At 42.3% G+C, this 16,257-nt stretch overlaps 1 protein-coding gene across 1 annotated transcript in view; it reads left to right on the top strand.

Moving 5' to 3' along the window:
• LOC106570470 (electrogenic aspartate/glutamate antiporter SLC25A13, mitochondrial) overlaps positions 1 to 16,257 on the top strand; it is a 129,179-nt gene that overhangs the window by 17,247 nt on the left and 95,675 nt on the right. The window contains exon 6 of the mRNA XM_014142850.3: positions 8,105 to 8,251. Coding sequence (XP_013998325.1) covers positions 8,105 to 8,251 — 147 coding nt within the window. The remainder of the gene's footprint in view (positions 1 to 8,104; positions 8,252 to 16,257) is intronic.

The raw sequence follows: 16,257 nt of genomic DNA, 5'->3' as shown, positions 1-16,257 counted from the left end.
AATGGCTCCAGGGGGCTCATCAACGGCAATTGTGCTTCTCTGAGAAGTGGGCGTGTGTGTTTGTAGAGACGCCCTCAACTGAAGTCATTAACATGTTATAAGGAGAAACAATTTTCCACAAAATGTTTAAATCATGTCCAGAAATATGTGTTACTGTGCATACGAAAATGAAGGTACCTCTGTTTCTATCCATGTGTGTTTGTTGCTCTATCTCTCTGAAGCTACACTATATATAGAAAGTATGTGGACACCCCTTCAAATTAGTGCATTCGGCTATTTCAGCCACACCCGTTGCTGACAGGTGTATAAAATCGAGCACACAGCCATGAAATCTCCATAGACAAACTTTGGCATTAGAATGGCCTTATTGAAGAGCTCAGTGACTTTCAACATGGCACTGTCATAAGATGGCGCCTTTCCAACAAGTCAGTTTGCCCTGCTAGAGCTGCCCTGGTCAACTGTAAGTGCTGTTATTGTTAAGTGGAAAAGTCTAGGAGCAACAAAGGCTCAGTCTCGAAGTGGTAGGCCACACAAGCTCACAGAACAGGGCCCTTGAGTGCTGAAGCTGTCTGTCCTTGGTTGCAACACTCACTACCAAGATTTAAACTACCTCTGGAAGCAACGTCAGCACAATGACTGTTCGTCAGGAGCTTCATAAAAGGGGTTTTCATGGCCGAGCAGCCGCACACAAGCCTAAGATCACCATGCACAATGCCAAGCTTTGGCTGGAGTGGTGTAAAGCTCGCTGGAATTGGACTCTGGAGCAGTGGAAACGTGTTCTCTGGAGTGATGAACCACGCTTCACCATCTGGCAGTCCGGCGGACGAATCTGGGTTTGGTGGATGCCAGGAGAACGCTACCTGCCCCAGTGCATAGTGCCAACAGTAAAGTTTGATGGAAGAGGAATAATGTTCTGGGGCCGTTTTTCATGGTTTGGGCTAGACCCCTTAGTTCCAGTGAAGGGAAATCTTAATGCTGTAGCATACAATGACATTCTAGACGATTCTGTGCTTCCAACTTTGTGGCAACAGTTTGGGGAAGGCCCTTTCCTGTTTCAGCATGACAATGCCCTCGTGCAAAAAGCGAGGTCCATAAAGAAGTTGTTTGTCGAGATTGGTGTGGAAGAACTTGATTGGCCTGCACAGAGCCCTGACTTTAACCCCATCGAACGAATTGGAACGCGCAGTGCCTGACCTCACTAATGTTCTTGTGGCTGAATGGAAGCAAGTCCCCGCAGCAATGTTCCTAGTGGAAAGCCTTTCCAGAAGAGTGGAAGCTGATATAGCAGCAAAGAGGGGACCAACTCCATATCAATGCCCATGATTTTGGAATGAGATGTTCGGCGAGCAAGTGTCCACATACTTTTGGTAATGTAGTGTAGGTGTGTCTCTATGTGATTTAAAGGCTATCTGTGTCTGTCTGTGTGATTTAAAGGGTATCTATGTGATTTAAAGGCTATCTCTGCCAGTCTCTGTGATTTAAATGGTATCTATGTGATTTAAAGGCTATCTCTGCCAGTCTCTGTGTGATTTAAAGGGTATCTATGTGATTTAAAGGCTATCTCTGCCAATCTCTGTGTGATTTAAAGGGTATCTATGTGATTTAAAGGCTATCTCTGCCAGTCTCTGTGATTTAAATGGTATCTCTGCCTGTCTCTGTGTGATTTAAAGGCTATCTCTGCCAGTCTCTGTGTGATTTAAAGGCTATCTCTGCCAGTCTCTGTGTGATTTAAAGGCTATCTATGTGATTTAAAGGCTATCTCTGCCAGTCTCTGTGTGATTTAAAGGCTATCTCTGCCAGTCTCTGTGTGATTTAAAGGGTATCTATGTGATTTAAAGGCTATCTCTGCCAGTCTCTGTGATTTAAATGGTATCTATGTGATTTAAAGGCTATCTCTGCCAGTCTCTGTGTGATTTAAAGGGTATCTATGTGATTTAAAGGCTATCTCTGCCAATCTCTGTGTGATTTAAAGGGTATCTATGTGATTTAAAGGCTATCTCTGCCAGTCTCTGTGATTTAAATGGTATCTCTGCCTGTCTCTGTGTGATTTAAAGGCTATCTCTGCCAGTCTCTGTGTGATTTAAAGGCTATCTCTGCCAGTCTCTGTGTGATTTAAAGGCTATCTATGTGATTTAAAGGCTATCTCTGCCTGTCTCTGTGTGATTTAAAGGCTATCTATGTGATTTAAAGGCTATCTCTGCCAGTCTCTGTGTGATTTAAATGGTATCTATGCCTGTGTGATTTACAGTTTTTCTCAATAGCTTTGGCTCAATTATCAAATGAGAATATATTTTTTCAAAACAATAAGTTCAAATCTCTGAACTATTAGTTTCTTGTTAACACCAGATTTGAATTTCTTATTCATTTAAGCAACTTGCACGTGTTTTGGCACGTGTACAAAAGATTAAGTACAATTGTCTACAATTTGCACAATAACTACATGCACATGGCTGATGAAAACTGCTGAGTTGATTCTCAGTGAAATTGTCATACTTTTCACAACTTTTAAACATTATTTTAATGTGTGAACCATCACATGCAAAATGATCCATTCAATGATCAAAATCAGTTAGACATACATGTATATTCCATAAATATCAATGACATGGAATGTTTGTAATGTCTGCTAAATTGGCAAATTACCTGCCAGGTTACATAGTAATGGAATAGGAATCACAGTCTTACAAATAAACCAATCAAGTTTGGAAGCATATATATGGAGCTTGCCCACAGCACAATCACTACCATTTCTGAACATGGAGGAACATCACAACTCTGAACAGCAGCTAGATGCTCGTGGAAGAGAGATAATAAGAAGTGTAAGAATGCGTGGTGGTGGTGTTATGGGAAGACATAATAGAGGAAGAGGTAGAAGGCAAAGAATAAGAGTCAGTGATGAAATCAGAGCCACAATTGTGGACCATGTCATAAACCACGGTCTGACAATGGAAGAGGCTGGTTGGAGAGTACAGCCTAATGTAAACAGGTCCACAGTGTCATAAACCACGGTCTGACAATGGAAGAGGCTGGTTGGAGAGTACAGCCTAATGTAAACAGGTCCACAGTGTCATAAACCACGGTCTGACAATGGAAGAGGCTGGTCGGAGAGTACAGCCTAATGTAAACAGGTCCACAGTGTCATAAACCACGTTCTGACAATGGAAGAGGCTGGTCGGAGAGTACAGCCTAATGTAAACAGGTCCACAGTGTCATAAACCACGGTCTGACAATGGAAGAGGCTGGTCGGAGAGTACAGCCTATTGTAAACAGGTCCACAGTGTCATAAACCACGGTCTGACAATGGAAGAGGCTGGTCGGAGAGTACAGCCTAATGTAAACAGGTCCACAGTGTCATAAACCACGGTCTGACAATGGAAGAGGCTGGTCGGAGAGTACAGCCTATTGTAAACAGGTCCACAGTGTCATAAACCACGGTCTGACAATGGAAGAGGCTGGTCGGAGAGTACAGCCTAATGTAAACAGGTCCACAGTGTCATAAACCACGGTCTGACAATGGAAGAGGCTGGTCGGAGAGTACAGCCTAATGTAAACAGGTCCACAGTGTCATAAACCACGGTCTGACAATGGAAGAGGCTGGTCGGAGAGTACAGCCTAATGTAAACAGGTCCACAGTGTCATAAACCACGGTCTGACAATGGAAGAGGCTGGTCGGAGAGTACAGCCTAATGTAAACAGGTCCACAGTGTCATAAACCACGGTCTGACAATGGAAGAGGCTGGTCGGAGAGTACAGCCTAATGTAAACAGGTCCACAGTGTCATAAACCACGGTCTGACAATGGAAGAGGCTGGTCGGAGAGTACAGCCTAATGTAAACAGGTCCACAGTGTCATAAACCACGGTCTGACAATGGAAGAGGCTGGTTGGAGAGTACAGCCTAATGTAAACAGGTCCACAGTGTCATAAACCACAGTCTGACAATGGAAGAGGCTGGTCGGAGAGTACAGCCTATTGTAAACAGGTCCACAGTATCATCAATTGTGCAAACATTCGGCATGGAAAACAGGTAAATATGAACTCGTTCTTTACTTTTGGTACAGCATTCCATTCACAACAATACAGCAACTATTGTAAAGGTAAACGCAAGTCTGAAAATCACAATGTATCGTAAGATATGTATAAGGAATATACAGTAATACGACACAATTTGAATACAATATACTATCTGTAACATGATCTATTTGTGAATTCTACACGTCATATATAGGACTGCACAACGACCTCATGCTGGTGGCAGAGCAGCAGTATTCAGCCATCAGCAAGAACAAGACATTTGCCACATGGTCATAGTCAACAATTACATCATGCTAAGAGAGATCCAAAGTGCAATCATAAATGACAACAAAATCTTCGCAAACATCAGTTCTGTCAGCATTTCCACTATAGACAAGAGTTTTGAAAATAAATTAAATGACTGAAACGACCGTACAAGGTGCCAGTTGAGAGGAATAGTGACAGAGTGAAGGAGCTGCGGTACCAGTATGTCCAGGTAAACCATTGGTGTGCACATGGTATATGGTACAGGGAGTTCTACTTTACTTCAATGATGCCTGTATATACTTCCTGAAGTTGTAGATACCCATAAGAACAGAAAACATTTCTACTTTACTAAACTGTCGGATTCTAGAATAGGCTATGTAAAACAAACTTTATATTTTGTTTCTGTGTTACTGTATAGAAAATAATGGAGCTGGAAAGACATGAAATTACCCACATTCTTGTTTTTGTGGACGAGGCTGGGTTCAATCTGACCAAAGGCAGGAGACCTGGCCGCAATCTCATTGGACACCGGGCCACAATTGGCACACCAGGCCAACGCGGGTGCAATATTACAATGTGTGCTGCCATTTCTGAGAATGGTGTGAGCACACATATTTCACACATATTTCACACATTGGGGCCTATAACATGCCTGTCTCTGTGTGATTTAAAGGGTATCTATGCCTGTCTCTGTGTGATTTAAAGGGTATCTATGCCTGTCTCTGTGTGATTTAAAGAGTATCTATGCCTGTCTCTGTGTGATTTAAAGGGTATCTATGCCTGTCTCTGTGTGATTTAAAGGGTATCTATGCCTGTCTCTGTGTGATTTAAAGGGTATCTATGCCTGTCTCTGTGTGATTTAAAGGGTATCTATGCCTGTCTCTGTGTGATTTAAAGGGTATCTATGCCTGTCTCTGTGTGATTTAAAGGGTATCTATGCCTGTCTCTGTGTGATTTAAAGGGTATCTATGCCTGTCTCTGTGTGATTTAAAGGGTATCTATGCCTGTCTCTGTGATTTAAAGGGTATCTATGCCTGTCTCTGTGTGATATAAAGGGTATTTATGACTGACTGTGTGATTTAAAGAGTATCTACACCTGTCTCTGTGTGATTTAAAGGGTATCTGTGTGATTTAAAGGGTATATGTGTGATTTAAAGGGTATCTGTGTGATTTAAAGGGCATCTATGTGATGTCAAGGGTATCTGTGATTTAAATTATATCTGTGTGATTTAAAGGTTCTCTGTGTGATTTATTGGGTATCTATGTGATTTAAAGGGTATCTGTGTGATTTAATAGGTATCTATGTGATTTAATAGGTATCTATGTGATTTAAAGGGTATCTGTGATTTAATGGGTATCTATGTGATTTAATGGGTATCTATGTGATTTAAAGGGTATCTGTGTGATTTAATGGGTATCTATGTGATTTAATAGGTATCTATGTGATTTAAAGGGTATCTGTGTGATTTAATGGGTCTCTATGTGATTTAATGGGTATCTATGTGATTTAAAGGGTATCTGTGTGATTTAATGGATATCTATGTGATTTAATGGATATCTATGTGATTTAATGGGTATCTTTGTGATTTAAAAGGTATCTGTGTGATTTAATGGGTGTCTATGTGATTTAATGGGTATCTATGTGATTTAATGGGTATATGTGTGATTTAATGGGTATCTATGTGATTTAAAGGGTATCTGTGTGATTTTTCTATTTTTATAATATTTTTATTTCACCTTTATTTAACCAGGTAGGCAAGTTGAGAACAAGTTCTCATTTACAATTGCGACCTGGCCAAGATAAAGCAAAGCAGTTTGACACATACAACAACACAGAGTTACACATGGAGTAAAACAAACATACAGTCAATAATACAGTACAAAAATAAGTCTATATACAATGTGAGCAAATGAGATGAGATAACGGAGGTAAAGGCAAAAAAAGGCCATGGTGGCGAAGTACGTACAAGTAAAACACTGGAATGGTAGATTTGCAGTGGAAGAAAGTGCAAAGTAGAAATAGAAATAATGGGGTGCAAAGGAGCAAAATAAATAAATACAGTAGGGGAAGAGGTAGTTGTTTGGGCTAAATTATAGATGGGCTATGTACAGGTGCAGTAATCTGTGAGCTGCTCTGACAGCTGGTGCTTAAAGCTAGTGAGGGAGATAAGTGTTTCCAGTTTCAGAGATTTTTGTAGTTCATTCCAGTCATTGGCAGCAGAGAACTGGAAGGAGAGGCTATATAAGGGGTCTCTATGTGATTTAAAGGGTATCTGTCATTCACCAGGTTTCCATTGAACCTTTTTAATGTGAGTAAATAAGGTTGGATAAAAAATGTAGTGACAGGCCTCATGGAAACAGAACATTTTTCGGTAAAGTTTCCAAATATCAACTAAACTGTTATACAAGGTTGGATCTTTTTGTGTCTGTAAAATTTATTATGCGAGAAATGTCGGTGGAAATGCTTTTATGCTCAAATATTGATATAATAACCATCGTTTCTAAGTTAACTTGGAGTCACGCGATGATATGGAGTGTGGTCCTCCCACTACGACTCGTCAGGAAAGCATGCAGTTTATTAGGCTACAGATGTAATAAGTTATGATGAACTTCACAGGGTGGTGGAAGTGCACGGTGATGAACTTGATGCTCCTTTCAATAAATATTGAGGGTCTTATTCTGGTGACATGGTGATCGATGCTTGGCTGCCATTTGAAAAGTAAAAAGAATCCTGCACTTTTGTCCATAATAATAATCTCATGTAGGCTACATGTGCACTCTAGCCAAGCACACAGATAGAGCTGTTGGCTAGAGTACACGTGCCAATACCAGAATGGGCACATTCTCTATATAACGCAACATTTTTGGTGAAAAACCATCAGTAGAGTTGAAAAAGCAATGGAAACCCATTTAACTTGTATTTTTTATTCGGTACATGGGAATTTATCTGTAAAAGGCATGTTTATGTCACGCGCAGCCTTTTATCTGAAACAAGTCAGTTTGATGGAAACACATCTCTGGTTGGAAAATGAGTGTATTTTTTTAATGTGAATTTTAGAATATTCACATGAAAATCTGTCACCAATTGGATGGAAACTTAGCTTATGGCTGTCTCTATGTGATGCCAAGGGTATCAATGACTGTCACTGTGTGATAGAAAGGGTCTATTTTTTATTTAAAAGGTATCTGTGTCATTTAAAGGGTATCTGTGTGATTTAATGGTATTTTGAATTGAATTGAAATTATTTTGGGTAACAGACATATACAATAAAATGTTCAATGTGGTTCCAGAGGATATCACTTGAAAGTATTAATTAAAACGCTTGTTTCCAAAGTGGTCCTCGATGGTAAAAACAATAACACATATAATGATTAAAAGGCAAAACAAAATTACAAACAACCATAAATATATTCATTTTTATTGACATCCTTAAAGGTGGCACTATTCACCTCACTTCTCCCTAACCTTAAAAATCTACCATATTCTTTTCACGTTAAACAATCTATTAATTGCACATTTGAATGATTTAAAGGGTATCTGTGTAATGTAAAGGGTATATATGTGATTTAAAGGGTATCTGTGTGATTTAAAGGGTATATATGTGATTTAAAGGGTATCTTAATGATTTAAAGGCTATCTATGAGTCATGAGGATGGATGAGTCAAATCCTCTGTATGACCTCTACTATGTGGGTTAGGCCCTGTACATAGTGTTTGTGCCCGAATGTGTGTGTATCTGTCTATGTATGTGTGCTATGTGTGTGTATGTATCTGTCTCTGTGTGTTGTTAATCTGTGTGTGTGTGTTCCTCTGTCTCCTCCCCAGGAGATGCAGCTGGAGCATGCACGGCAGGCCTTTGTTCAGAGGGACAAGGCCCACAGCGGCTCCATCTCCGCCCTGGACTTCAGGGACATCATGGTCACCATCCGGCCCCACATGCTCACACCCTTTGTGGAGGAGAGCCTGGTGGCGGTGGGTCTGGCTTCCTGGTTCTCTGCTTCTCCTCCCTCTCTCCCTCTATCCTTCTCCTAACGTGTCATTACCTCAAACCTCTCTGACAGCAAACCAGGCAGTTAAATATCTCTCTCTCACACATACAAACACGCACACACACACACACACACACACACACACACACACACACACACACACACACACACACACACCACACACACACACACACACACACACACACACACACACACACACATATATGTTTTGGTGTCCTCTCATCTTTTCTCTCTGTGTGAGGAAATAATTGTAGTATTACATATATGAATGGTATGTTTGTGTGAGTAATTAAGTATGTACAGTACCAGTCAAAAGTTTGGACACACCTACTTATTCAAGGGTTTTTCTTTATTTGTACTATTTTCTACATTGTAGAATAATAGTGAAGACATCAAAACTATGAAATAACACATATAGAATCATGTAGTAACCAAAAAAGTGTTAAACAAATCCAAATATATTTTAGATTCTTCAAAGTAGCCACCCTTTGCCTTGATGACAGCTTTGCACACTCTTGGCATTCTCTCAACCAGCTTCATGAGGAATGCTTTTCCAACAGTCTTGTTAAGACTTCCCACGTATGCTGAGCACTTGTTGGCTGCTTTTCCTTCACTCTGCGGTCCAACTCATCCCAAATTGGGTTGAGGTCGATCAATTGTGGAGGCCTGGTCATCTGATGCAGCACTCCATCACTCTCCTTCTTGGTCAAATAGCCCTTACACAGCCTGTAGGTCTGTTTTGGGTCATTGTCTTGTTGAAAAACAAATGTTAGTCTCACTAAGCGCAAACCAGATGGGATGGCGTATTGCTGCAGAATGCTGTGGTAGCCATGCTGGTTAAGTGTGCCTTGAATTCGAAATAAATCACAGACCGTGTAACCGGCAAAGCTCCCCCACAGCATCACACCTCGTCCTCTGTGTTCCACGGAGGGAACCACACATGCTGAGATCATCCATTCACCTCCTCTGTGTTCCACGGAGGGAACCACACATGCTGAGATCATCCATTCACCTCCTCTGTGTTCCACGGAGGGAACCACACATGCTGAGATCATCCATTCACCTCCTCTGTGTTCCACGGAGGGAACCACACATGCTGAGATCATCCATTCACCTCCTCTGTGTTCCACGGAGGGAACCACACATGCTGAGATCATCCATTCACCTCCTCTGCGTGTCACAAAGACACTGCGTATGGAACCAAAAATCTCTAATTTGGACTCATGAGGTCTGATGTCCATTATTCTTGTTTCTTGACCCAATCAAGTCTCTTCTTCTTATTGGTGTCCTTTAGTAGTGTTTTTTTCAGCAATTTGACCTGATTCACACAGTCTCCTCTGAACAGTTGATTTTGTGTCTGTTACTTGAACTCTGTGAAGCATTTATTTGGGCTGCAATCTGAGGCTGGTAACTCTAATGAACTTATCCTCTGCGGCAGAGGTAACTCTGGGTCTTAATTTACTGTGGCGGTCCTCATGAAAGCCAGTTTCATCATAGCGCTTGATGGTTTTTGCGACTACACTTGAAACTTTCGAAGTTCTTGACATGTTCCGTATTGACTGAGCTTCATGTCTTAAAGTAATGATGGACTGTTGTTTCTCTTTGCTTATTTGAGCTGTTCTTGCCATAATATGGACTTGGTATTTTACCAAATAGGGCTATCTTCTGTATACCACCCCTAGCTTGTCACAACACAACTGATTGGCTCAAAGCATTAGGAAGGAAAGAAATTCCACAAATTAACTTTTAACAAGGCACACCTGTTAATTGAAATGCATTCCAGGTGACTGCCCTCATGAAGCTGGTTGAGAGAATGCCAAGAGTGTGCAAAGCTGTCATCAAGGCAAAGGGTGGCTACTTTGAAGAATCTAAAACATGAAATATATTTGGATTTGTTTAACACTTTTTTGGTTACTACATGATTCTATATGTGTTATTTCATAGTGTTGATGTCTTCACTATTATTCTACAATGTAGAAAATAGTAAAAATAAAGAAAAACCCTTGAATGAGTAGGTGTCCAAACTTTTGACTGGTACTGTATGTCTCACATGTCACTGTGTGTGTGTGTGTCTCCCTCCATGTCTAGCCTGTTTTATAAACACCTAGTGAACTCTGTCATTTCTCCCACAATGTTTACCTCATAATCCAGCCATCTCTGGGTCCATGTTAGTAAACACACACTCATTTCCATTACAGACTCATTAAACACAACCTACACCTACCAAACCTACACACTCTACACACTCTACATACTCTATAAACTCTACACACACTCTACACACTCTACACACACTACATACTCTATAAACTCTACACACACACTACACCCACTACACACACTCTACACACACTCTACACACACTCTACACACACTACACAATCTATAGACTCTACACACACTACACAACTCTACACACTCTACACACTCTACACACACTACACACACTCTACACACACTACACACACTCTACACACTCTACACACACTGCACACACTACACACTACACACACTACACACACACACTCTACACACACTACACACACTACACACTCTACACACTACACACACTACACAATCTATAGACTCTACACACTCTACACCCACTACACACTCTACACACTCTACACACACTACACACACTACACACTCTACACACACTACACACACTCTACACACTCTTCACACACTACACACACTCTACACACACTACACACACTCTACACACACTCTAAACACTCTCACACACACTCACACCACACTCACACACACACACACACTCTACACACACTACACACACTACACACTCTACACACTACACACACTCTACACACACACTACACACACTATACACACACTACACACACTACACACTATACACACACTACACACTATACACACACTACACACTCTACACACACTACACACTCTACACTCTACACACACAACACACACTACACACTCTACACACACTACACACTCTACACACACTACACACTCTACACGCACTACACACTCTTCACACACTCTACACACACTATACACCCACTACACACTCTACACACACTCTACACACACTCTACACACACTCTACACACACTACACACTATACACACACTACACACTCTACACACACTACACACACTCTACACACACTACACACTCTACACTCTACACACACTCTACACACCCTACACACACACTCTACACACACTACACACTATACACACACTACACACTCTACACACACTATACACACACTACACACACTACACACACTACACACTCTACACACCCTACACACACTCTACACACACTACACACTATACACACACTACACACTCTACACACACTATACACACACTATACACCCACTACACACACTACACACACTACACACTCTACAGACACTACACACTCTACACTCTACACACTCTACACACACTACACACACCCTACACACTCTACACACACTCTAAACACACTACACACTTTACACACACTATACACACTCTCTACACACACTCTACGCACACTACACACTCTACACACACTACACACACTACACACTCTACACACTACACACTCTACACACACTACACAATCTATAGACTCTACACACTCTACACCCACTACACACACTACACACTCTACACACACTACACACTCTACACCCACTACACACACTACACACTCTAGACACACTACACACACTACACACTCTACACACACTACACACACTCTACACACTCTACACACTCTTCACACACTACACACACTCTACACACACTCTACACACTCTACACACACTGCACACAATACACACTACACACACTCTACACACACACTACACACTCTAAACACACTACACACTCTACACACTACACACACTACACACACTCTACACACACACTACACACACTCTACACAAACTACACACACTACACACACTACACACACTACACTCTACACACACACTACACACACTCTACACACACTACATACTACACACTCTACACACACTACACTCTCTACACACACTCTAAACACACTACACACTCTACACACACTACACACTCTACACACACTACACACTATACACACACTACACACACTACACACTCTACAGACACTACACACTCTACACTCTACACACTCTACACACACTACACACACCCTACACACTCTACACACACTCTAAACACACTACACACTTTACACACACTATACACACTCTCTACACACACTCTACGCACACTACACACTCTACACACTACACACTCTACACACACTACACAATCTATAGACTCTACACACTCTACACCCACTACACACACTACACACTCTACACACACTACACACTCTACACCCACTACACACACTACACACTCTAGACACACTACACACACTACACACTCTACACACACTACACACACTCTACACACACACTACACACACTCTACACAAACTACACACACTACACACACTACACACACTACACTCTACACACACACTACACACACTCTACACACACTACACTCTCTACACACACTCTAAACACACTACACACTACACACACTACACACTCTACACACACTACACACTATACACACACTACACACACTACACACTCTACAGACACTACACACTCTACACTCTACACACTCTACACACACTACACACACCCTACACACTCTACACACACTCTAAACACACTACACACTTTACACACACTATACACACTCTCTACACACACTCTACGCACACTACACACTCTACACACTACACACTCTACACACACTACACAATATATAGACTCTACACACTCTACACCCACTACACACACTACACACTCTACACACACTACACACTCTACACCCACTACACACACTACACACTCTAGACACACTACACACACTACACACTCTACACACACTACACACACTCTACACACTCTACACACTCTTCACACACTACACACACTCTACACACACTCTACACACACTACACACACTCTACACACACTCTACACACTCTACACACACTGCACACAATACACACTACACACACTCTACACACACACTACACACTCTACACACACTACACACTCTACACACTACACACACTACACACACTCTACACACACACTACACACACCTACACAAACTACACACACTACACACACTACACACACTACACTCTACACACACTCTACACACACTACACACACTCTACACACACTACATACTACACACTCTACACACACTACACTCTCTACACACACTACACACTCTACACACACTACACACTATACACACACTACACACTCTACATGCACTACACACTCTTCACACACTCTACACACACTATACACACACTATACACACTATACACACTACACACTATACACACACTACACACTCTACACGCACTACACACTCTTCACACACTATACACACACTACACACACACTACACACTCTACACTCTACACACATTCTACACACACTACACACTATACACACACTACACACTACACACACTACACACTCTACACACACACTACACACTCTACACACACTCTACACTCTACACACACTCTACACACCCTACACACACTCTACACACACTACACACTCTACACACACTATACACACACTACACACACTACACACACTACACACTCTACAGACACTACACACTCTACACTCTACACACATTCTACACACACTACACACTATACACACACTCTACACACACACACATTCTTTTACACACACTCTACACACACTACACACTCTACACACACTACACACACCCTACACACTCTACACACACTCTAAACACACTATACACTTTACACACACTATACACACTCTCTACACACACTCTACGCACACTACACACACTACACACTCTACACACACTACACACTCTACACACACTACACACTCTACACACACTCTACACACAACACACTATACACACTCTACACACTACACATTCTACAGACTCTACACACTCTACACACACTCTCTCCCTCTAATCTCACACATACAGTTAAAGTCGGAAGTTTACATACACCTTAGCCAAATACATTTAAACTCAGTTTTCACAATTCCTGACATTTAATCCTAGTAAAAATTCCCTGTCTTAGGTCAGTTAGGATCACCACTTTATTTTAAGAATGTGAAATGTCAGAATAATAGTAGAGAGAATTATTTATTTCAGCTTTTATTTCTTTCATCACATTCCCAGTGGGTCAGAAGGTTACATACACTCAATTAGTGTTTGGGGTCATTGCCTTTAAATTGTTTAACTTGGGTCAAACATTTAGGGTAGCCTTCCACAAGCTTCCCACAATAAGTTGGGTGAATTGTGGCCCATTCCTCCTAACAGAGCTGGTGTAACTGAGTCAGGTTTGTAGGCCTTCTTGCTTGCACACACTTTTTCTATAGGATTGAGGTCAGGGCTTTGTGATGGGTACTCCAATACCTTGACTTTGTTGTCTTTAAGCCATTTTGCTACAACTTTGGCAGTATGCTTGGGGTCATTGTCCATTTAGAAGACCCATTTGCAACCAAGCTTTAACTTCCTGACTGATGTCTTAAAATGTTGCTTCACATCATTTTCCTCCCTCATGATGCCATCTATTTTGAGAAGTGTACCAGTCCCTCCTGCAGCAAAGCACCCCACAACATGATGCTGCCACTCCCGTGCTTCACGGTTGGGATGGTGTTCTTCGGCTTGCAAGACTCCCCCTTTTTCCTCCAAACATAACGATGGTCATTATGGCCAAACAGTTCTATTTTTGTTTCATCAGACCAGAGGACATTTCTCCAAAAAGTACGATCTTTGTCCCCATGTGCAGTTGCAAACCGTAGTCTGGCTTTTTTATGGCGGTTTTGGAGCAGTGACTTCTTCCTTGCTGAGTGGCCTTTCAGGTTATGTCGATATAGGACTCGTTTGACTGTGGATATAGATACTTTTGTACCTGTTTCCTCCAGCATCTTCACAATGTCCTTTGCTGTTGTTCTGGGATTGATTTGTACTTTTCGCACCAAAGTACGTTCATCTCTAGGAGACAGAATGCGTCTCCGGCTGCGTGGTCCCATGGTGTTTATACTGGCGTACTATTGTAAAGAGGCACTGAGTTTGAAAATAGGCCTTGAAATACATCCACAGGTACACCTCCAATTGACTCAAATTATGTCAATTAGCTTATCAGAAGCTTCTAAAGCCATGACATAATTTTCTGGAATTTTCCAAGCTGTTTAAAGGCACAGTCAATTTAGTGTATGTAAACTTCTGACCCACTGAAATTGTGATACAGTGAAGTCTCCGGGCTGCACACCGTCGCAGGAGGTTCCGGGCTGCAGGCCGTCTCAGGAGGTTCCGGGCTGCAGGCCGTCTCAGGAGGTTTCGGGCTGCAGGCCGTCTCAGGAGGTTCCGGGCTGCGGGCCGTCTCAGGAGGTTCCGGGCTGCAGGCCGTCTCAGGAGGTTCCGGACTGGGGAGCGTCGCTGGAGGCTCCGGACTGGGGAGCTTCGCTGGAGGCTCCGGACTTTGGAGCGTCGCTGAAGGCTCCGGACTGGAGAGCGTCGCTGAAGGCTCCGGACTGGAGGGCGTCGCTGAAGGCTCCGGACTGGAGAGCGTCGCTGTAGGTTCAGGACTAGGGACCGTCGCTGCAGGCTCCATGCCATGGATCATCACTTCAGGTTCTGCGCCATGGATCATCACTGGAGGCTTTGTGCCATGGATTATCACTGGAGGCTTCGTGCCATGGATCATCTCTACAGGCTTCGGGCCATGGATCACCCTACAGACTTCTTGCCATGGATTATCCCTACAGGCTCCGGGCCATGGATTATCACTGGAGGCTTCGTGCCATGGATCATCCCTACAGGCTCCGGGCCATGGATCATCACTGGAGGCTTCATGCCATGGATTATCACTGGAGGCTCCGGACCA

The sequence above is a fragment of the Salmo salar genome, chromosome 14 (genome assembly GCF_965601325.2).
Source record: "Salmo salar chromosome 14, fSalSal1, whole genome shotgun sequence".
Lineage (NCBI taxonomy): Eukaryota > Metazoa > Chordata > Actinopteri > Salmoniformes > Salmonidae > Salmo > Salmo salar.
This window is presented reverse-complemented; position numbering and strand designations above follow the sequence as displayed.